The sequence below is a fragment of the Akebia trifoliata genome, chromosome 11 (assembly GCF_017979445.1).
Source record: "Akebia trifoliata isolate Shusen 1 chromosome 11, ASM1797944v1, whole genome shotgun sequence".
Classification (NCBI taxonomy): domain Eukaryota; kingdom Viridiplantae; phylum Streptophyta; class Magnoliopsida; order Ranunculales; family Lardizabalaceae; genus Akebia; species Akebia trifoliata.
Window position 1 is genome coordinate 32,868,038 of NC_141385.1, and position 24,921 is coordinate 32,892,958.

At 34.4% G+C, this 24,921-nt stretch overlaps 1 protein-coding gene and 1 long non-coding RNA gene across 7 annotated transcripts; one reads left to right on the forward strand and one right to left on the reverse strand.

Annotated features, from left to right (window-relative positions):
• Positions 1-1,002: 1,002 nt before the first annotated feature.
• On the reverse strand, positions 1,003-4,260 carry LOC147391313 (uncharacterized). The gene is made up of 2 exons (XR_015183210.1): positions 3,827-4,260; positions 1,003-1,109 (listed from the first exon to the last, which is right to left on the reverse strand). It is a non-coding gene; the product is annotated as an uncharacterized LOC147391313 (long non-coding RNA).
• Positions 4,261-11,957: 7,697 nt separating this feature from the next.
• Positions 11,958-19,593, forward strand: LOC147391314 (cysteine-rich receptor-like protein kinase 24). Of its 6 annotated transcripts, none has more exons than XM_086417448.1 (9): positions 11,958-12,265; positions 13,541-13,579; positions 13,875-13,936; positions 15,666-15,758; positions 16,000-16,127; positions 16,788-16,938; positions 17,184-17,531; positions 18,225-18,498; positions 19,305-19,593. In XM_086417448.1, the coding sequence occupies exons 7-9, from the start codon at positions 17,476-17,478 to the stop codon at positions 19,332-19,334; spliced, it is 360 nt and encodes a 119-aa protein (XP_086273574.1). In that variant the 5' UTR covers positions 11,958-12,265; positions 13,541-13,579; positions 13,875-13,936; positions 15,666-15,758; positions 16,000-16,127; positions 16,788-16,938; positions 17,184-17,475; the 3' UTR covers positions 19,335-19,593. The 6 variants fall into 6 exon arrangements, 3 of the variants coding, with proteins under 3 accessions (XP_086273574.1, XP_086273575.1, XP_086273576.1); XM_086417449.1 differs by having other exon boundaries at positions 19,331-19,593; XR_015170341.1 differs by having other exon boundaries at positions 17,184-17,407; positions 18,225-19,593.
• The last annotated feature ends 5,328 nt before the right edge of the window (positions 19,594-24,921 follow it).

Here is a 24,921-nt window from a genome sequence, read left to right on the forward strand (position 1 = left end):
TATTTTTAAGTTAGAACTCTATTAGATAGAGTTATTATTTAATTAGAATTCTATTATGACTTTTGGTCTTATTTGATTGACTTTCAATGTTTTGACTTTAGTTTTAATTGATTGACTTTTAATATTTTGACTTCAGTCTTGCTTAATTGACTTTAATTTTGACTTTAGTCTCACTTGATTGACTTTAATACTTTGACTACAGTCTTGCTTGATTGACTTTAAATTTTGGAGAACCCCCTTCCATTATTTCTTTAATTCTTTGGACCCCCAAATGGAGGGGTCCTTAAAGAAATATCCCACGAACCCTCAACAATTTTACCCGAAAGTCCGATTGATCGATTTTTTAATTCAAAATTTTAAATTAATTTCATCAATGTTTCACTTTAATTATTTAATATTTTATTTATTAATTTCAAAATTTTTTAATTATGAAAATTGTGAAATTACCGTTTTGCCCCCGAGAGGACTTTTCACGTTTTAAGTAGGTTTTTAATGTTCTAGGATGTTTTAGAATCGATTTTTCGTAAGGAATTCAATGGAAATATTATTTTGTGTCATTTATGAAGTTTTTTGTGTGAAATGGTTGTAAACTTTCTGAGGGGCATTTTCGTAATTTTGTCGAATTCTTTTAAAATTGGTGAAATGATTTATTTGGTTTCGATTTGTTATTTTATGTGTTCGAGAGAGTTTTCCTAAGCGTAATGTAGGCTCTAGGGTTGTTTTGAGGTTAGGGGTATTTTGGTAATTTGGTAATTTTTTAGTGATTTTTATCGTGAAGTTTCTTTTTGGTCTGCAAGATGATGATTTCTATGTTTCTAGGGTCGTATTTTCCTAGCGTAGCGTGGTTTCTAAGGTTTTGTCAATTCGAGATACCTCATCCGGATTTCTGAAACATATCTGGTAACAAAATAAAGCAATGGAATACACATCCATCATTGGGAATCATTGCAATCGGATTGACGAGTTGATTAATCAGGCGAGTGCAAAAATGGGGTGTCTACAGAATGTACCCTTTGTGCCGATGCAACAACATTGACACAAGTGAGTTCGTCTCTTGATCTTTTTGTTTTGCTTGTTCTCCATATTCAACATCTTGTCCTGTTTATGACCTTCATCAAAGAAAAGAAGAGTACAGGGATTGTTCGACAATGAAAAACCAACATCTCTCAAATTTTATTATACTAAAAAGCATCTAGAAAGCAATTATGGAGCAAAACTAAGAGTGGGCGAAGGGAAGTGACTCTTAAAAGTAGGTTTTCAATTGAATTAGTTTTGGAAGTAGAGCAGCACCTTGTTGCACAAACCACTACATTGATGAAATCTATTCGAGGTATACTTCCCTTTAAAACTCAAACATTTCAAAAAGGAAAGAATACTGAAAGCGCCCTTGATCCGCGGGGTGCGCGGATCCGCTTTTGACCCTTGAGGTTTGGGAGTCGCCACCTAGTTATTACGGTCTAGGAACCGATCAATGACTCTAAACGGATAAAAACTAATCTAAAACAAAAAAAAACTGAATTCGGGGATCAAGTTACGGGATTGGAAGGTGTTAGGCACCAACCCTGCCCGGCCACAGCCGGTCTCTACTAAATTCCCAAGTAAATTACATTGCTAAAACCTAGATAAGAAAATAAATAAAAATAAAAGGTTTACCTTTCCGATGGCAAGGACTTGGTTCCCTCAGATCTGACAAAAAGAACTCCTTGTACCGTGCTTCCTTGCTTCGTTCTGCTTCCGGATTTGACTTCAGATCTCCGAGGCAAGGTATCTCCTTGTTTTTGAATCTGAACTCTTCAAGTTCGTTGCGGATTTGGGGATGTTTTTAGAAGGCTTTTGGGTGTTTTCTAGACTAAAATTGAAGGAGGGATGTTAGCTAAGGAGTTGGGGCTCCAAAACTAGGGTTTATGGGGGGCTAGGGGAGCTTCTAGACCTACTTCTCTTAGGGTTTTTTATTTTTTTCGAAAATAAGGTGTGAGTACCTCTATTTATAGATGTTTTTAGTGGTTGATTTGGATAGAGTTAGTGTTTAATTAGAGATCTTTTAATTAGAGTTGTGTTTTAGTTTGACTTGTTTTAGGTAGAATTGTGTTTTAATTAGAATTGTTTTAGGTAGAATTGTGTTTTAATTCAAATTATTTTAGGTAGAATTATTTTTAAGTTAGAACTCTATTAGATAGAGTTATTATTTAATTAGATCTCTATTATGACTTTTGGTCTTATTTGATTGACTTTTAATGTTTTGACTTCAGTCTTAATTGATTGACTTTTAATATCTTGACTTCAGTCTTGCTTAATTGACTTTAATTTTGACTTCAGTCTCACTTGATTGACTTTAATACCTTGAATTTAGTCTTGCTTGATTTACTTTTAATTGTGAACTTTATGAGGGGCATTTTCGTAATTTTGTCAAATTCTGTTAAAATTGGTGAAATGATCTATTTGGTTCCGATTTGTTATTTTATGTGTTCGAGAGAGTTTTCCTAAGCGTAACGTAGGCTCTAGGGTTGTTTTGATGTTAGGGGTATTTTGGTAATTTGGTCAATTTTTTAGTGATTTTTATCGTGAAACTTCTTTTTGGTCTGCAAGATGATGATTTCTATGTTTCTGGGGTCGTGTTTTCCTAGCGTAGCGTGGTTTCTAAGGTTTTGTCAGTTCGAGATACCTCATCCGGATTTCTGAAACACATCTGGTAACAAAATAAAGCAACGGAATACACATCCATCATTGGGAATCCTTGCGATCGGGTTGACGAGTTGATTAATCAGGCGGATGCAAAAATGGGGTGTCTACAAATACCTCTGATAGATTTTATCAATCTTCTAGCTTTCCACGTAGAAGAATCAGCGCTTGAAACATGTTGTAAATGAGCTCAACAAATAAAGCTAGTAGAGGCTACCTGGAGATCAAGCATTTCACTGAATTCACTCATACAAATCTCGATGACCTAATGAGTGCTAAGCACATCCCTTAGTGGGTGCAGCAACAAAAGGAAAACTGATTGGTGATTCTTTACATTGAATTTGAGTAATTTCTCTATCATGGGATGGGAACACATTCATGAAGCTCATGAAATAAAAAAAGCTCAAATACTGCTAAATAGAGATCATCACTAAGGGGATGGGACCAAACATTCTTGCACTTTGGGGGTATTTAAATATTGAAATGGGTATTAAAGGAAGATTCAAATGGTTTAGAAGTATTGAATGTTCAATTGGATAACAATCTCAACACTTACAGACGAACAAGTTTGCCGGTATGGATTAAAAGTGTATATTAGCAAAGGATAACACCTTAGTTAAGCAGAAATTCAATGTTCAAATAACAACCAAAAATTCAAAATTCAATTGGAAGAGAAAAGAAAACAGAGGATTCAAAATCCAAACACGGATATCAAACTCAACAACATGTGTAAATTAAACATCTTTGTTCCACCCAAAACACATTTTCCAAGCCTACCATCAAAAGCTATTCAAACAAACATCTAAGATGACTAAAAAACCCTAATTTTGTCTAACCAAAGTATAGAACAACCTGAGAAACACGCGTGGGAAATGAAATAAAATCAGATTTGTCTCCAACCACATAAATAAAAAAAAAAATTCATATAAAAAAGAAACCCTAGAATAAGAAAATTAAAAAATGAAGAGAGAAGGCAAATGTAGATGATTGAAACGATACAAAACCATATACATTCAATAAGAAAAATAAAATTTGAAGAAAACCTAATAGAGACGGATTGTAAGAGAATGAGAACAATAACTATAGATATTGAACAAAAGAGATGTAGAAACAGAAGAGATAAAAGAGAGCTTTGAAATGAGAATACCAGAAAATCAAGATCGTACAAGAAAATCAAAGCTCCAAAAATCCTACGGATCCAAACACCATTGTGAAATCGATCCATCGCTCTTCCTCCTATTGAACCAACTTTCGAATTGGAGAATTGAAGGAGAGATCTATAGAATTTAAAGCAACTAGAGATTTTTGGACCTAAAGATTTCGTGATTTACACTGATTAAGGGCTTCTTCTGATCTCCTTCTACATCTCAGTTGAATCAGTCGTAATGATTCGGCTCAGCAGAGACAAGAGGAGGTTGATGATGATTTGTTGACGAAGAAGAAGGGAGAAATGTGATTAGGGTTTTGTGGAGATCGAAGACGAAGAAGGTAGAAATGTGAGACCACTTTGAGCATTACAATATGAGTCGTAAATACATATTCTCTCTATAGGTGCATGATGAAAACATAAATTTAAAATAATTTTTGATAACTGAAACCGCTTAGTACCGTTTTTATATAAATGATATCATATTCCTCAAAAGTGTTATATTAAATTAATCATGAATATAAGAAAATGTAAAAACTACTTTACTGAAAAACCTCAATCATACTTGAGACCTTAATTTCAAAAAGTAACTATGATAGAACCACAAAAAAAAATATGAATGCAAGTTGGGATATTTAAAAATAATTTATTTGTACTTTCCATTTTACTTTTTAATGAACACTAACATCCAAGATCTCATGGGAACATTAGCATTGTTCGTTAAATTTACTTTCTAATTATACCCTTTAGTATTATGTCAATTAGTGAAAAAGACAATGATATGTTGGACTTTTACGTAATAAATGTTTATTTACATAACAAATATTAAGAATATTTTTATCTTTTTTGTAGTAAATACTTTGACAATCAATGCCAACATAACAAATGCATTTATTAAGGGCATAATAAATGTATTTATCATATAAAATATTGACATACTCTTGTCTTTTGCACTAAAAGACAAAATGCAAAAGGATTTTATTGGTAAGTAAATTTGGTAGACAATGTTAACATCCCCATGGGGTCATGGAAACACATTCCCCATATATATATATATTATTACAAACAATTTTATTAGTTATAAATAAAAAAGTTTGTTAGATTTAGAGGTACTCCATATTCGTACTTATTCTAAACCGTATTGCTATCAATCATGTAACAAATCCGTATGGTTGTGTAGTTATCTTTACAAATTTTTTTTTATTATAAATTTCATAAGAACATTTTGTAACCTTCTAAATCGAACAAAGAAGAGTTAAGGAATTACCTAGTGTGAAATATCACACTGTTTAAGATTTTTATCCAAGACTTGTATCATTTGATGATATCATGAATGTTTTAAATTGATTTTCTCATACACCTTAATTTCAGTCGACGATATATTGCATTGTTGCATCTCTTAAAGTTTCAAAGAAGCTATGAAGCTTATACACTACGTCATATTGCACTAAAAACGACGGTCCAACACAGTCACTTGTTCAAAAAAATGACGGCTACAAAACGACGGTCTTGGGCTGTTGTTTTTAGAGCAATATGACGGAGTGATACTTATTTATACATGCATATTAATATTTTTGCTGACATGATGTAGGACAAGTGGCAGAAGAATTCATGGAACTCTTGAATTGCCAAAAGTTCAAATGGAAAGCCTGATCGCATTAGTAAAAATCATGGGCCTACAGACTCGGACGAATGATGGAGTCAGAATCATTTGCAAAAACTTATTCCTAAATGAAAGCGTAGAGATCTTTAATATCCATAACTGTAGACTTTTTATTTTTAGGCCTAATTCCTTTCTTTATTCATTTTTTAAGCAATTTTGCTATTTTAGAAAAGTTACATTTCGTTAATAACTTTACTTATAGAAGTCAGAATCATGCACCATCAATTCTAACTTTCTTTTAGGGTTAAGTAGAGTATATTTTCATGCTCAGTTCTTTTTACCATTTTTAGTAAATTTTACTATTTTAAATATTTTCGTGTTTTCTTAGGGTTAGAATTTTTTTTCTATCAAAAGAGTTGCAACTGCTGTGGAGGGTAATTCTCGGAGCTATTGACACGTGGTGACCAAGAGAAATAATTACCGAGCCACCGAGTTATGTCTGACGTGACAGGCGCGACAACACTATCATTGATAGGACATGTGTGACAACTCACAACTTGACAAATCGATTGCAATTGCCCCAGACCTGTCAGGGCAGTTGTAGCAACTCCTACAGCTGTTAGGTTAAAGAACATGTGCAACAACTTTGAGAGAAATCACTGAGGATATTTTGGGAAATCCATCAACCAAGACCCTTATAAATACCAGATTGCAACTCATGTCAAAGATTAGAAAAAATCTTCTCTGAGAATTCTCCATTAGCTCGACACTAGTTCTAACTTGATCATCGAAGTGGTCTTGTAACAGGCGGCCCACCATGTAAAACCCCAAGTTTTTAATTCGTATCTCGAGGAAAAAATAAATAATGAAATTTTGAGAAAATCTTGAAAGTGGGACATAGGAGTAAAATTTTAGGATGTTTCAGATCATTTTTAATGGAATCTGACCTCACCATTGGATTCAAAATGATCGAAAAACATACTTTAGCTTGTAAGCACGCTTAAATGCGAGTCCGAATATAAAAGTTATAAAATCCTCGATTACCGAGTCGGACAGGCTAAAATAGTAACTTTTTGTTAGAGCAAGAATTATTAAGATTCGATTACACCATTAGATTCGTAACGAAAAATTATTAAACATGAACTATTTATTAGTCATTTTTAGAGATCAGGAAGTCGAATTATTGTCAAAAACGAAAACGACATCAAGTTTAGGGGTCACCTCAGGCTAAAAATGTAAATTTTTGATGGAGACATAATTTATAAATATTGAATGTACCATTAGATCCGGAACGAAAAATTAGGTGAAATAGAATATTCATTTGTCAGTTTTAGAGTCTGGATGGTTAAGTTATCGTCGATCAAAACAATTGACAAAATACTGAATTTGTCCCAAATTTTATATAAATAAATTTTTTTAATTTTTTTTATAACTTCGTCTCCTCCAACCCACCCAAACAGTCGCGACATATATAAACGAAAAATTCATTTTTTCTTCGATCTTCCACCTCAGATCTCTTGCAAAAGGTTCGCCGTCGACGACCGACGCAGAAGGGAGAAACGTTCACAACTTCGACATCTACAAAACCCACCCAATCTTTTTTCGTTTCACTTTCTATTTCATCCGATATCGTCAAAAATCAGCCGTATTTATATACGAGAATTTTGAAACTTTGACCTCAAATTTCGTCCGTTTCGGGGTCAAATCGTCTTCTGACGCAGAAGGGAGAAACGTCTGCAGCCTCTTTCTTTACATAACCCAACCAAATTCCTTCCGTTTTCTCATCTTTTTCAACCCGTATCGTTAAAAATCAGCCGTACGTATATACAGAGATTTCGTAACTTCGACCTCGGATTTCATCCGTTTCAGGGTCAAACCGTCTTCCGCCGTAGAAGGGAGAAGGGACGAGCACATCGAGATCTTCGAAACTACTGGGCCAGTTTCAAAAATCAGCCACTTCGAAATTCTGTCCGTCTCAATTTTCACGTCGATCGCCTCGATTTTCGCGCACGCTTCGATCCTTTTGCTTAGAGATTGTAAGGAACTCTCAATTTCTATTAGTAATCGTAGATTGTGAAAATTGCATTTAGGATTTTATCTGAAATTTTTTGATGTATTTCCAAATTATAGAATTCTTTTGTTATTTCAAAATTCACATCAGAAATTGCATGTTTGATATGTTAATTGTATTTTTTAACAAATTATACGTGGATAGGATATTTTAACGGGTTATTACCATAAATTGGGTCTTGTGCACTGCTCAGACCCCGTTTTGATATAAAATTTGTATTTTTTTCAATATTATTGATAAAAATAAATTTTATAATTGGAAATTGTGATTTAATATTCAATGAACTCATATTGAGTTGATGAATATCATAAAATGGATATTTTATTGAAGAGATTGAAAACTGTAAAAATCGAAAAAAAAGGAAAAAATGGTATGAAACGGTAAAATGTCAGAGTCACACCCAAGGGGTGATGTCTACATTTTATGTGTTGTGTTGTGTGTAGATTGGTGAATAGATATCCAGGGATAATATTGCTGGTTGCATGTTTATTTAAATTTCTGTTAGCGCGAGGCGCTGTTTACGTTTCTGTTATGTTATTTATTTTAGGCCGGGTGACCACACTTGCATGGTAAGAAACTGGATATCCATTCTCAACCTTGTATTGTTAATTTCTCTTTTATTTTCAAATGAAAATAATATATATGTAGTTATTTTGTGAGCTGTTAAAGAGTTTGTGAATGCCTGAAGGGATAGTGCGTCATATCATCCTGGGATGTACGGTAGGGACCACCAAGATCATACATGGTATGGGACGCGTATGAGAGTGAAGTCACAACTGGAATACGGGTTATTCCTCTCTATCTTAATCAGTGAACTTGTAATGTAAAGGTGGTCGTATACGAATGGTTTGTATATTTGGGAATCACATTCACGCCTGATAGGCATAGACGAAGATGATTAGTCAGTGATCACTAACAATCTATAGTAATCGAACGTTCTGACACATCGAAAAGAGATCCATTGCTTACGGTCACGTCAAACGGCCAGTCTGAGTCGGATAAATGGTCAACTAAGCGTGGTAAACAGCGACCAGCCACAAAATCAGGAACTAAAAACTAGAGAAGAATTGTAACATCATGTCTCAATTGGGAGCGATCCAGTCATGAATCCCAACTCTCTAATTCCAATACTCCACCATTGTGTATTATGTATCTGTTACCTTACTTTGATATATAAAATGAAATGCATGTTTAATATTTCTGTAGACACTCCAATTTGAATGGGCCCATACCCAAAAGGGCCCAAAAATACAGATTTTTCAATAAAAATTGCCAACGGACCACAAAAGCCCAAATCAATCGAAAAGTGACAATTTCATTGAACCAATGCCCCCAAGACCACCCAATGGTCTAGGGAGCCCACCAGAAGGACTCGGCATGCTCCCATATACCCCGCTCCACTCAAAACATCGATTTTTCGACAAAATTGGCCAACGGGCTTCAAAAGCCCAAATAACTAAAAAGTGATGTTTTAATTAAACCGAGGCCCCTGAGACCTCTCAATGGTCTAAAAGACCCACCAAAGGGGTTTGACCTATCCTCTATTTGTCTAAACCATCACCGCTCCGCCTTTGTATCTAAGAATATCCGAATGTTCGATGAAATTCTCCAACGGGCCTAAAAAGCCCGATTTGCCAACACGTGGCATTTTGATTAATTCAATAAATTCAAAAATATCCAAAAAATTAATAAATTAAAAAAATGTGAGACTTGGGATGCCTACCCCTTCTCTACTACCACCGCTCCGCCTCCGAATCCGCAAAAACCATAGGCCCACCTAAGGCCCACAAGCCCTCAACACTTTCCTAAATCGATTTCTCACCTTACCCCTATCCTAAAATCAATCCCACATCACTTAAAAATTTAAAACCAACCTATACCCTCAAAATCCATCCCAAAATAACCCTCATCATTTCCTACAAAACCCACATCTACAACCTAAACCTACACCATCCTCTCAAGTCAAACACTCAACCTCTCCCATCAACCTATCTCAACCCTTCATTTCCACCCACTTTGACACATGGCATCATCTCCCTCACCCTCCCAAAATATCATCAACCACCTCTTTAAATCCTCCATTCTCTTAAATCAAATACCATTTAATCACAACCACCATCCTAAACTCACTTCACCAAACACTCCACCCAAATGGGTTGGGTAGGATCCAAACCATTTGGGTCAAAACTCACCCATTTAACTCCCCTTCCCTAAATACCCTCTAATCTCCTCTAAATTACACCCACTTCTCTCTCAAACTCATAACCATTCTATCCTTTTTCTTCACTTCACCCCATTATATCCCTAAAATAACTCCTCAACATCTATAAATACCCTCATCCTCTTCCCAAAAATCCCCCCAACTTTCACCACAAAAAATTATCCTCCCAACTCTCACTACTAACCACTATTACCAATTTTCTCTCACTAATCATCCCCAAGTCTCACACAAAAAAAAAATTACATACTACACTCATCTCTCTCATCATCTCTTCTCTATTCCTTCAACCAAAAAAAGAGTTGTATTTTCTTAAAATACTAAGGACTGAAGAAGACTCAAAGAAGAAGAAGAAAAGAAGAAAGAAGATACAAGGTGGGTGCAACAAAAATAATCCCCATCTCTTCTACACCCTCTCCCCCTCCTTCTTCTATCATCCCCCTCCTCTCTTCTCAAGGCAAATATTTATAAGGATCATCCCCTTCAATGGGATGATCCTATAATCAAGCCAAAAATAAATCCCTATTTAGGGTACAAATGCACAACACGTGGCACTTTATTTTTCGTATTTTTTAAAATCAAAACGACCGAGTTGAGTTAAGGTTACCACTATTTAGTGGGGAGAAAAGGGTGCCTAACACCTTCCATTTTCTCCAACCGAGCCGCTTACCCTGAATCTCAAGGCTCGATTAGTCCCTATCCATCGGGAGTCACTAAATGCCAAAAATGTCACATTTTCTAAAAAATGCACATCGGGTGACCATTCACACCCACTTACAAAAATGAATGGTGGGGACTCCAAATCATTGTAGATGTGATCATCGTAATGACGAAATCACGTGTCTACAATTTCTATTTGGTCAATTAGATTTGTATATAAAGAAAATGCTATAGTGAGTACTGTTGATTGATGTAATGTCAGTTTTAAAATGTTTAGTTGCTCATCCCTTGTTATATGTACCAGTTAATCATAGTTTATTCTGTAAAATTTTATATTGTTAAAATGAGTTAGTATGCTTTTTCGTTCATACTAGGAGGGGTTATTGGCATAAATTGTTTGTTTCCTTACTGGGTAACCATTGTTACTCATCCTTTCCTTCTCCATTTTTTTTTAGTTTCAGATCCGAAGCTTAGCGAGGCAGGTGTAGAACATGAGTGAGAATCATCTGGTGGGTCAGATAGACAGCCAGAGTCTATCACTTGATGAGTATTGGGGTTATACCCCCTAGTGGTATCGAATTGTCCAAAAGTATTATAGATTTTGTTCTGAGCGTTATGACTTTTGTTAGAATGAGAAATAATTGTATAATCCTGTATTCTGGTTATTCTTCCGCACTCTGATCTTTTGTACGTTATTAGACGTATATAGGCTTCCGCTAGTATTCAATTTTATATGTATATGTGTAAGATTGTATGTCGTTTATTAGGTGCAGGTTATACGTCTTGGAATACTAACATAAACAGAGGAGACCATGCTGAAATTTTGAGGTGCCACCTACTACCTCGAGATCTAACATGGGGATTTGTGTTAGCGTTTTGGCGGGGCGCCACACACCAAGTTAAGAGTTTTCAAGAGAGATATCGAGGTAGAGCAAAAAAACGTATCTACAACTACCATGTAGAAGTTATCTTCAATTTTAATAAAATTTCTCTTTGAGGGTTCCTTTTCTTGTTGATTCATATTATTTTAGATTCTTATCCAAGACTTGCATCATTTGATGATGTCATGAACCTTTAAAATTACATTTCTCAGATACCTTAATTGAAGGCTACGATAAATTGCATTATTGCATTTATTAAAATCTGAAAGAAGCTACGGGACTTTATATATAAACATTAATATTAAGCTTTCTTCCTTATTTTTTTCTTCCTTTTTTGCAAAATCACCAAATCTTTTATGGGCTTTGTACAGTGAGATCATCTGAAAGCTATAAGTTGGCCAGTTTTATTGGCGCCCACGTATGCTATCGCCTCTTTTGTCCGTTCGTTAAAATTTTCAAATGATGAAATCATTGAACACAAAAGCTATCCCATTGAGTCCTGAAATACCTTCAAGGTGGCTTTGATTTGTCATCAGATCATACTATCACTACGTGAAAATTTTAAAAATTGCAAAAAAAAATTGTTGGGCTTAGACCGACGAATTTTAAAATATAAAATTTGACGGCCACGGGCCCACGATATTTAGAGGAATCTACGCAAAGTTTCTACCCTCTCTTTCATATGCATTTTTTTCCTTCGCTCTCTGGTTCGCTCTCTCACCGATCTGCGATTTTTTTTTCCTTCGCTCTCCCTCTCTCTTTCTCTGGTTCGTAAGAAGCGCTCCGATTGTCAGAATCTCTCTCTCTCTCTCTCTCTCTCGATCACATCTCGCTCTATATCCAGTCGATCTCTCTGTATCTGATTTTTTGAACTCACAACACTGAAAATGGTGGAGTGAAGATGAGATTTAGGGTTAACTGGAACCTTAAAGTGATCTCTCGATAATTCCTTCAAGAACATCCCAGCCTTCCACACCTCTGCAACCTAAATCTTCTACTAATTCTGGTAATTTCACAACTTCTTCAATTTCGTTCGTTGTTTTACTAATTATAGAGATCTGATTTAGTTGATTTGTCTTTTTGATTTCGAATTCGGATCCTAGGGTTCATGAATTCTTGTTTGGATTAGTTTTTGTGTTAGAGAGCCACTATTGAGAAAATCGGTTGTTTCAAAACGATTCGGAAATTTAATTTTGTCTTGAAGAGACTACTAATTGATGTAATTTTGTTTCACTTATTTCGGATTTTTCTTCAAGATATTTCCAGATCTAGAAGTTTAATTGTTGCTGAAATCTGTATTTATGTTCTTATTTGAGTAATCATAATATAAATAATTTTTGATGATCTGTTGAACTTTGTTTGATTTTCAAACCCCCTAAGTTTAGATAAAATTTTGACATAATGCAATTAGTTGCTAATATTCTCATTAGTTTTTTTGTTAGATCAGAGCTCCACAAATGGTGTTGTAGTAGTAGATTATTGCACATATTTGGATAATAAGGTGATCTGAATTTTAATGCAAAATTTTTGGCTTTTGATATTGTTGGTATGATTAAGGCTTAGTGAAAATTTTTTCAGTTCTAAAGTATGTGGATTTGGTTTTGTTTGTTGTAGTTGTTGATAATGAGAGTTCTGAGATTGTTATGTATTATCGTTGAAAAAGGATTGTAGAGAAAACCAAGGATAAGGGCACTTAGAAAGTAGTATGATTCAATAATAAGAAAGCTACTTAGAAAAATTATACAATTTTAGATAGAACATCAGAAAGGCATATATTGAATAGAGCAGTTGTAAATTTAAGCGTGTAGTTAATGAAAAGAGCACTGAGTACAGTCCAAATGCATACCGGGTATTCACTAGCAAGGTTAAGCTTGTAAAAGCCATAGACGTGAGACATGTGTGACCCTCTCAATTTTCTTTCTAATCTCTTCTTATATTCCCCAATATTAAGAATAAGAAGATCCTAACTATTTCATTGCTCACAAGTTACAACTTACAAACATTTAACTGAAATCCCAAGAGCTATAAAACCTCCCCAAGAGTCTCAATGAATTATATCTAAAATAAAAAATCCGATGTGATTTGATAAAATTACTGCTTTTAATTGCTGCTTTTATAAATAAATAAAAATGCTAACACCATTGGATTGGAACTGGGATATCTCATTTATCAAAAATTTTCTAGAGTTTTCTTATTGAGGTTAGTTTCCTTTTATTGTATTTTTATTCAATAATACCCACAATTATATTTATATGATACTGACATCTCACTGTTATTGCAGATTGCTTTTCTCATATAAACAAGAATCATCCTATAAGAGGTATGCATGCCACTATCACATTTTGAGTCCTTGTTGCAACTTTGATATTTAGGTTGACTTGTTGGTGCCTCAATTTGATAAAACAATTAAGTCAATTTATATGTATCCATTCCAACTGAATACTTTACCTTTCTTGTGCTTCAACAACTTCAAATCAAATATGTTGGCTTCTAGACTGCTATTTAGACTTCAGGAAAGAGCTTGAAGTTTTTGCTTCAGATTTTTCAAATGATGTAATCTTTAGCTACAATTACAGTTATGATCCAATAGCTGAGTATCTATCATTTGTTGACAGTGATAACTTCTCTGTTGATGGTGTGCTGTCTGACTTCCCTATAACTCTATCAGAGGGCATAGGTAAGTTCTTGTCTTAAGTTGCATCACAATGGCCATACCTTAGAGATGGGCATCAATTACAGCAACTATTTTTACCGTAATCCTGTTTTTACTAGGGGTGCAACTCGGTTCGGGTTGGTTCGGTTTAGAGCAAAATTAGAACCGAACCGACCAACATCGGTTCTATTATATAAAAACCAGAACCGAACCGAATTGATCTAAAACCGAACCAACCCAAACCGATCTTAACTCGGTTTGGTTCGGTTCAGTTCCACGGATTGTCGAGATTCACTCGTTTTTCCGATTGAACTCTGAATTTGTTTGCAGCTTATCAAAGAGAGAGGGGCACGACGACAGTCGTAGGTCGCAGAGACGATAAAGACGAGAGAGAGAGAGAGAGACACACACACACAGGGGCCAGCAGCCGCAGGTGGCAGAGACGAACGAGAGAGAAGAGGCATGGTCTGCAACCGTATGTCGCAGAGAGAGAGAGGGACTGACCGATTGCACCGTCGGAGCTCGTATCGTCGAAGGTCAAGATCGCAGCCGCAGCCACAGTTGGAGAGAACCAAAGAGAGAGAGAGAGAGAGAGAGTGAGAGAGAGGGGGGAGGGACCGATTGATCCCACCCATCGAAGGGTCTCAACCACAGCCGGAGATAACCACAGAGAGAGTGTGAGAGAGAGTGAGAGAGAGGGGGGGAGGGACCGACCGATCGCACCGTCACAGCCGCAGTCACAGCCGCAGCCACAACCTGAGATAACCAGAGACGAGAGAGAGAGAGAGAGGAAGGGACCGACCGATAGCACCTTTTGGAACTCTGACCGTCAAAGGTCGCAGCCGCTGCTGCAGCCGGAGAGAACCAGAGACAAGAGAGTAGAGAGGGTTAGGGTTTAAATATTTATAGACTTTTGGTTCGGTTCTCGGTTTGGTTCGGTTATTTACATATCCTGAACCGAAAACCGAACCGAACCGTTATTCAGTTAAAACCGAACCAACCCAATCCAAAAGTCACGGATTGGTTCGGGTCTCGGTTTGAACCGAATTAAGTTGCACCCCTAGTTTTTACTGCTTTAGATGCAAAGGACAAATTTAATCCAAGAATTAATACAAATGTGTGCTCCCACATCTTTTAGCACTATCTTACACTTCAGTTCTTCAAATTTCTGATAATTATGCATGGACTTTATCTTTCTATAAATTTTGCGTCCTTGAATGTCATCTTTTGGCTCTTACGACTTTTTTTAATTGCTGGAAACTATGTTGGAGACCTTAAAAATATTTTATGTGATTTATCTATCAAATAAAAAAAATATTATCTTATGAGATTTAGATGTTTCTCACTGTCAGCTTGCTTTCAGTGAGCACTCTTCATTTATTTCTCAACCTGAATACGACACAACCCAATCTATTTATCAAATAGGTTATGTGGATTGGGTTGTGTCATTTGTTAATTGTTGTCGGGTTAGGGTATAAGGGTTTGACATGATCCATCATTAAATGGGCGGGGTAAAATTTCAGAATATCCTTATCTTAAGATGACACAAACAATACATGACCCAGTGCCACCACTGCTCAAAATACTAAGGTTTTCTCTTACTTCTGCAACTCTCATCAACTTTGGGATTTCTTTTTTTGTCTTTTGCTTCTCTCTGTTGAGCTACTAATTGTACACGTGAGATTTTAATTGGGTTTCTTCTTTAAGACTCTGCAACTTAAATTGTTCTTTCTTTTATTGTTTTTGTGTTCAGACCTACCAGATTTTGAATTTGGATGATCACGCTAATTTCCTCCTGAAGTATAATCAAAACCCTAATGATTATAGGCCCGACATTGTTCACCAGGTTGGTGAATTTCTTAGTTTTGGTGGTGTTTTCACTTTTCCTGATTTTGGGAAAATGTTTTTTGGCTTTTAATTCTATTGTGAAAACTTAATATTCAAATCTGTCTATCCAAACAGACCCTTAATTACTCAAAATATTGAATTCCAAATCCTAGAAGCTAAGCCCTTTACTCAAAGTTTAAGTTTTTATAGTATAGAATTGGTTTTGCATGAATCATGATTGTAAGTGTTTATGTTTTCAGGCTCTCCTCGCGATATTAGATAGCCCACTTAATAAGGCAGGGAGATTACAAGCGCTTTACATTAGAATCAAGAAAGGGGTTCTCTTTGAAGTTAAACCACATGTTCGAATGCCAAGAACGTTTAAGAGGTATTGTGGCATTATGTGTGAGTTTATTAATTTACATCCATTTCTCTTTGGAATGTTTTGATACTTGAAATGAGGTTGTGTTACACTTAATCATCCAATTTTGCACTTTCTTTTGTGTGCAGAAACTGTGCAACTCTTACAACTTCAGTATTATTTCATAGTGCAATTTTTGTTAATTTTGAATATCAATCTATAGATGGAATTGCAAGAATTTTTTCGTTAGGTTGTTCCATTGTTGGACTTGTATAATGGGAAATTTAGTTGAAACGATTCTGGAAGAAGCAATGAACTGAGGTGTTAATGTTGATTTCTGTATAAACTTACATTATTTTTGCAAAAAAAAAAAATGCAGAAAGATTATTGTATAAATCACTGTTACCGTGTATTTCTTCTAACTACAGTATTATTTCTCAGTGGAATTTTTGTTAATTGTGAATATTGAGCTTTAGATGGGATTCCAAGAATTTGTTCATTAGGCTGTTCCACTGTTGAAATTACATAAATTGATGTTGACTCAATTGAATCTGGAATCCATTTTTTTGTTTGTTTTTATTTTTCATAATAAGAACTAGTATCAATTGATCGATGTTTTAGGTCTTATTCATGGTTGTTTTTTCATGATCCTCATGGTGTTGATGTGTTTAATCTTCCTTTCTACAGAACGATGACAATGTACGAAAACCGCCAGTTGGAGTTTGATTACATTAATACTGGATTTCCTTACACAATTACTGAAAGTTTTATGGATTTGTTCGAGGGTCTGACCTATGGACATCCCGATTTTCCTTTCGCTGTAGCAATGCATGATCAGGTAATTTTAGCGATTATTTAATTAAGTGATTCGTTCATCTTTAATGCGTTTTCAGAAATCCAAAGTTCCCTAAACCAGCATTTTCACGTTGATGTTAATTATAAGGAATCCCATTGTGTTCTTTTGGTGCCTTTTAATCACTTGGGGATTTGAATGAGTTTCCTGTTTCTTCGGATCTTTCTATATTTCTGATAAGATATCATCATCTTGTGATGTATTTCTGATTCACTGATGTTCATTTTCAGCTGTTTATGCAGGTGAATGCTTACTGGCCACTGCATTTGGCCATGGGATACTCCATATTATGGTCGTAGTCATGCTTATGAGGTAGATGATCATCGTCCAGGAATGGATAGACACAGGAGAGCTGTAGAGAACTTTTCAAGAATGAATAACAGAGATCGGACACCCTTGGTTGTGCATGAGGGAGGAAGTTCCAGCACAGTTATGCATGCCAGCCCAGAAGAATGTGAGTTTTCTCTATTGTTATATTTCCAGATTGTGGTATAGTTTGTTGGATGGAACAGTAAAGGAACCATGTCTGAATGGATTTCTTGCAATTGGTGTAATCAGACTTCAGCTGGTTTGTACAGGTAGGAGATGCATAGGTAGATAAATGCACTGCTTATAAGGCTTTTGAGTTCTTTTTATCTATATATATATGTGTGTGTATACTTGGTAGGGTCACATGGAAATGGCATAGCTTAAGTAGTTTTATGAGTAATAATGTACCAGCGATAATGTACCAATGATAGTGGCTCCTTATAATACTTGTAGACCAATTGAAGGTACATTTATAGATATGTTGGGTCAAGAGGCACTGCAAGGAAACAAGAAGCATTGGTCTGTTGGACCATTCAATCCAGTATTCATCGACATCGATGATGAAGGGTCACGTCGGCATCACAAGTGCCTGAATTGGCTCGATACACAACCATTGAATTCAGTCCTATATGTCTCGTTTGGGACCATGACATCGATGGAGGATGAACAGATCAAAGAGATCGCATTAGAGAAGTAATGCTTTTCATTTCTCATGATATATATTAACTCGTTGGGATTTCTATATATAGTTCACATGGGTAGGAGGGACTTGTTGCTATTGCTAAAATATTTTTATGATTAACAAGGCATGTTTGTAAGTATAATAATGTGAACAGGTGCAACTGTTGAACCATTCGGATCATATGTTTCAGCCCCAAATGTTTGAAATAAGGCTTTGATGATGATGTGTTTCTTCCAAATTTTCCTCTTAACTAATGGATATATGTTTTCATTCCTTTCAGATATGCATGTGAGCAAGCCATTGTACACATTAAGCTATATGTGTACACATTGAGGTATAATTTTTCGACAAGCGAAATGATGAGATGCATCCACATTGGGCTATTATGTGTTCAAGATGCTGCAGATAGGCCAACAATGGTAACTGTGGTTCATATGCTCGGTAGCTATTCTGGCACTCTTTCCCAACCTTTACCACCTACATTTTGCATGCATGGTAGAATGAAGTCAAACATGCCCATGAGTGATTTAACACTGCCATCAACTGTGAATGAGGTGACAAATACTGAACTATACCCTCGATAATCGTATTGGTTTATTGAAAATTACTTATTTTCTTAAGACATTATTAACTAGGGCTTGCCATTGCCATTTATGGCAACAAGTATGCTTGTGCTATTATTTACATTTGGGAGGTGTGAATATCATTTAAATCATATTGGATTATATGAGTGTTATTATCATATACAAGAGTGTTCACAAATAAAACTAGATGATCTTTTGAGACATTATGAAGTTTGGGTTAAGTAGTCAATGCAATCAGGTTATTTGAGAATATGTACACCTGTTAGGTATTCCTGTCAATTTTTGTAAATTACATTTTTTGATGCAATTGATGCCATTTTCAAAGGGAAGCAACTGAAATTATTATTTATTTAGTAACGGTTAAATAAATATTAGGATTTTGATATAGGAATGATTTGGTTGGTTGAATGCACTGATTGTTTATGCTCTGGCTGCTTGTGAGATTTTTCCATCAGCCATTCAAGGATTATATTGGCGTTCACCTGCAAACAACCTCGTGTATATACATATATCATTTCGTTCTTCTTCTTCTTCTTTATTATTTTTTTCATTGTTCTTCTTTCAATAGGTTTATTATTACTTAACTCGTTATTCAGGATTTCATTTGATAAACTAACTTGGAAAATAAATTTTATCTACTGTTGGTAAATGGCACAGAATTGTTATTGCAAACTTTGTTTCAATCAAACAGGTGGGATACCTTGGTGTTTGTATTGCTTGAGATCCTATTTTGGTGTCTTTTTGTCTCTTTACATTTTATTGGGTCTTGTGAACAGCTAACATGGAGAGTATGGGTGGATAGCTAACATGGAGAGGACAATGAAGGCACAGCTCTGAGGGACTCGAGCATGGCTGGGTACATATCAAGCAAGAAGACAATGGTGATCAATCCAAAGAATCCCATTATGAAGGAGTTGATGAAGAGAGCTGATGCAGACAAGAATGAAGCCAGTCAAGGATTTGGTTCTGCTGAATTTTCTTCGATTTAATGTAAAGTTGGGTCTATTTTAATTTCAAAATATTAATTCATGAATATTGATATTGATTCAGTTTTCTCTTTTTTGTTCTTCAGTCAATTTGGATGCCCATCATATTCTTAATCTATGATTTTTCTTTTGTTTTTTATTTTTCTGATTTTTTTTATTATTATTTCGTGATTGGTGAATTAGAGGACCATGCTATTGTTTGTTAAACCTCCAAATTCGACGGTCATACTCTATGAACTTTTTTGTTTTTTTGTTTTTTTTAAACCCATTCTCCAATAATTTGATAGTCTAGGGCCGTCAAAAAAAAAATTCTACAAGAGAATATTTGACGGGCATATTTGATGGGAGGGTCCGTCAAATTTCTCAAAATTTGACGGGCTAAGACCGTCAAATATTGGCTTTTTTCACATAGTGTATTAACCTTTCTCGTAAAATAATTTGCAGGTGATTGTTTAGTTCTTGGATTTGATGCATAGTAACTTAAATACATCCATTAGCAAAAGGATACCAACCCAATGATTTTTTTTTTCCAAGGAAGAAATTTTATTTCCTATTTATTTGTGGTGATTTTCCTGTGCTTCATGGTGTAGGTGCTTTGGTGGTCCACCTGAGAAATTTTTGTTTTTGGCTCACAAAAATCTGGGATCCACCAAAATCACATGTACCCACGTGTATTAAAGGGCATTCCTAATTTACAAAAGTAACTTTACTAAAACAACCTTGGTATGCTTGACGTGGTAAGCACTGAGGAGTCTCAGTGACGAAAAAAACGACTCGTCCACGTGGTGGTGTGTAGTCGATTTTTTTAATAAGTCTCAAGAAAAAGATGGTGGTAGATATTTTATATTATTATTTGCTGCATCAAGTCTTGATGCACCACTAATTTAAATTTAGAATGAAAAATTTATTTCAATAAAATGTTGAGCCATACATCAATTATTGATTCATTTACTTATTAAAGATTCATTATGTCATCTCCATCCAGTGAAAATGAAAGAATTTTTTTTTGTTATAATTCATAGCATCAAACTTGATGCTCTTAAGAGTAAAACAAAAAATAAATGATTCAATAGGTTGAGCCATGCATCAGTTCTACATTATTTTAAATTGTTCAAATAGATTTGAAACACAATGGTTGTTAGGGAAAAAAATCATTTTTCTTTTATTTTTTTGCTACCATATCTTTTATATTTTTCTTTTAGAAACCTGAGAAACCACATGTTGCCTATGGGATACAAGGCATTTTAAGTGAGTTTATTCCCAATTATTTCCAATATAAGGGAAAGTATCATTTTTTATATAAATTGAAAAAGGTAATTACTCATTCGATTAGTTGACAGTAAGGGTATACTTTTGATACCATCATTAGATTAATCGATAATGTCGCATGTTGTACACTCATTGGGAGAATTGTTCAAACTTGATTACTTCTTTCTATTATCATCAGATCTGGTGATTGTTTATACAATTTTTTTTCTTCTAAACTATGCTCCCACAATACATTTAAACTTTATAGTTATTAGTCTTTAAAAAAATGCGAATAATACAACAAATTAATTAGTTGAAATGACTAAAATGTCATTTTTATCACATCTTTAATATTATAACAGAAATAATCCAAATGTTCAACCTAATTAGATTTTGATATTTTGTGGAGTTAATTAATTTTTCATTAATTCTGATATAACCTATCTTGGCCTTGAAAAATTAGCTTAGTGGAATAATATTTTTGGTTGTCATTTAAATGAACTTTATTTTTCAATTTGATCCAGCTACACCACGAAATCTAGGGGGTTGTGTTGTTGTTTGGCTAAGACCAACCTCCGAACCAAGCTCCAACCTGTCTCTTAATTTCTGACACACCCTCTAAATCACTATTCATGTCTCAAAGCTTAAAAAAATAGAGATGGTCTCTATTTCACTATTCATCTTATACAAATACCAATTGTGTCCCCATAATTTTACATAAATGCCATTCTTAATTTCTTTTTTCCATAAAAATGTGTTTTAAATATAATTTTTGTCTCTTATATATTTTCAATTATTATTATTCAATATTTTTAATTTTTTATTAAATACTTATAAAAATATTTTAAACTCAGATTTAATCAATTGTTCGATCAAATTTGACAAAAAATTGTAATAAAAAATAAGTTTGATCAAGAATATTCATTTTTTTGTAATTTTTTTTAAATAAATGAAATTAATTTAAATGTATATATTTATATTTTTCTACTAAACATAAGATGATCAAACCAAATTTGATTTCTCCTACAATTGGTGGATTTTTATTTTTTATTTTTATTCAAATTGGGGTGTAATAAGTAAAGTTGGGTTGCCAATAGCATTTTTTTAATATTTAACTTGGGGTGTCATAAGTAAAGTTGGGTTGCCAATAACAAATTTTATATATTTAACTTGTGTTGCAATAAGTAAAGTTGGGTTGTCAATAGCAAGTTTATTATTTTTTATTATGTGAATGATGAATTAGAGACGTGCATAGTGATTTAGAGATTAAGGTATTCTGATCATTTTTTATGCATTCTAGGTGCATTATCAACATTAAGGGTATTCTGGTTATTTTACCAGAATCCAGTAATAAAAAGTTGTCAAAAAACATGCTTTTCTGGCTTCTGTAACAAAAAAACTTCTGTTGAATGTGGCTTTTTAGGCTCTAGGCTTCTGCTTCTTTCAGAAGCCAACTTCTGAAGCTGGCTTCTGTAAAGAACAGACCCTAAGCTTCTATGGGGCTTATTTTCACGATTTGGCTAGGCCCAAATTAGTCTTGGGTTTTACCTAAGTTAATCTTGTAACCACCTCAATCTCACCAACGTATGACTACCTCAGTTAGTTTTCCAAAATTATAAAAATAACCTTTTATTATATTATCTCTAAAATCTCAAATTTTAAATTTTAAATGACAATCACATATCCTTTTAACACTTAGTTATTTTCTTTACATTGATATTCTCAAGAGTTCAACTAGCCTTACTAAGGGTCCTTGGGCTCACCTTGGGACATCAAAAAACATTGTTCCGATGCTTCGAGGTTGTAGAGGACAAAATCTAATGAACTTTGAAAAAGAAAATTTTTTTTAAAAAAAAAGTTATTTTTCACCATTAAATTTTAATTTTAAATTTTGGAATTAGGTGGAAGTTTGATAGACATCCATTTTTAAAACCTTGGATCAAGTTCAAATAAAAATTTCTTTGAATTATTATTTTTTTATTTGAGTTTTAGATGAAATTTAGAGGGCTTTTGTATTAAATTGCTTATATTGTAATCCATTTGAGCAAAAAGACCCTTAAAGAGGATTAAAATCTTTATTAAGTTAGTAATGAAAATGTCTAAAAAAAGATTTTGCAGTATATAAAATCAAAATTTTATTTTAAAAAGAAAAAAAAAATCTTTATTATAATAGGTGTTTGTTGACACCAAAATGTGGAAGATCAAAATTTTTACCATATTAAAATTTAATGCAATTATTATTAAGGTTATTTTCAAAATTTGTAGGTCATTGTGCTGGACACTAAGATAACACGAAAGTGTGCTTAGAACCATAGATGCTTGTCCTAGAATCTCGAGGAAAAGCATCTATGGTTTTGAGCACACCTCCATTTCAGGTCAACATCCAAAGTATTCTTGTAGTAAGTCACTCTGGGATTTCCATATTATTTATACATAACATGTTAGGAGTGTCAATGGGTACCCATTTAATCAAAAATCGAAATCGAAAACCTTGGTTTCGGATCCCTTTTTATTGGAACTGATTAAAGCTGAGTCTAAAATGGAATTGAATCGATACGAATTGGAACAATTAGGTTCTATGCAACAGGTACCTGGAACCGATTTATTTTGTCATTTCTTTCCATACAGTATATGACATAAGGTATTTTTTATATTCAAAATAAATGCATGTTATATAAAATTCTTATAAATCACGGATTGAAGCTTAAAATGAGTTACTCTTCTAAAAGTTTAATACTTTTAACAAAGATAAAAATTTTATTTTTGAAAAAAATCATTAATTTTTATCTTTAATATAACAAATTATAAGTAAGTTAATAATTTTGTTGCTAATATGTTAATTATTTAAAGGTAAAAAAAATTATAATAGTTTGAAATACTTTTTTTTCTCATTTTTATATTGAGAATCGGAATTGATGGGTATCCGTGATTTTTAGCGGTTTATGTTCCATTTATTTTGGAACCGGACTCAGAACCGACAATAATTGGAACCGAATTAAATATAATGGTTTTGGCTCTAAGTTCCCAAGGAACCGAATCGGAACCGACCCATTGACACCCTTATGACTCATGGGATTTTTTATTTTTTATTTTTGTAGATTAAAGGGGGGTTAGGCAGACCCCCAACCAAAAGAACTAGGATTACAACCTATCATAGGCATGCCTAGAAGAATCTTTACATATAATGTCTACCAGATACTGAGGGAGGTCTTTATGCTCAAAAATAACTCTGCCTAAAGAGGTGAGGAATGAAGCAAGAAAGTCGACATCTTTGTTGCATTCTCTATAGTAGAAGGTGAACTTAATTCTTCGGAAGTATCTCGTTTTCGTCTTAATGGCTTTAACCAGCCTTTTCTTTCTCAAAGGGACTATTCCCTCCCCTTTAATGCATTCGATTGCCACTTTAGAGTCAACTCTAACCTCTAGCACTTGAATATTTTCCTCTTTCGCCATTATTATTCCCTTGAGCATTGCTTGTAGCTCATATTATAAGACCGTCCCTCCTTGGTTTTCCTTTTCTAGAGCTTTCACCGTTTTGCCACCACTATCTTTAATAACAGCCTTTTTTCCTCTCCTGTTACGTCTTAGAGACCCATTAGTATTAAGCACAAAACAATGCTCCAGAGGCTTGGTTCAATTGCATTTCACTAGCACTTTAACCATATACTTAGGGGCCAGATTCCATTGGTCCATAAAGCCTATAGAAGATGGGTTGTCTTCCACAGTAGCTTCGGCGTTTTGAAGTCTCATTTGAATATCTTTGACTATCATAGTTTCTACAAGCTCAGAGGAGTTGTAGTTATTTTGGAAGAACCCCTTAGATCGCTCAACCCATACATGGAGAATGAAGGCATTGAATGCTAATTTTTTAGTGACCGCCTTTAGAGATTTTCCTTTGAAATTGATGCATGCCTACTCGACCTTTACTCTCCAATTTCTATTTGAATGGGATATGTTGGATCTTCTTAGAATTCTTTGCCACAAGTTGAGGGAGAAATTACATCCCAAAACTAAGTGATCATGTGATTCTGAATAATTCCTATAGAACCAACAACATGAGTTTTGAATGACCCCTCTAGCCTTGAGCATGTCTTGAGTTTTCAGTCCCTTGTTAAGGCAAAATCATACAGTGGTACTATGCTGTTTAATGTTGTTAGGA

Bases quoted from the DNA above. Each gene is read 5' to 3' on its own strand.
- LOC147391314 (XM_086417448.1), top strand. From the start codon at position 17,476: ATGTCTGAATGGATTTCTTGCAATTGGTGTAATCAGACTTCAGCTGGT. The intron at 17,532-18,224 runs GTAGGAGATGCA...CATTCCTTTCAG, and splicing joins ACTTCAGCTGGTTTGTACAG to ATATGCATGTGAGCAAGCCA. The intron at 18,499-19,304 runs GTGACAAATACT...TCTTGTGAACAG, and splicing joins TGCCATCAACTGTGAATGAG to CTAACATGGAGAGTATGGGT.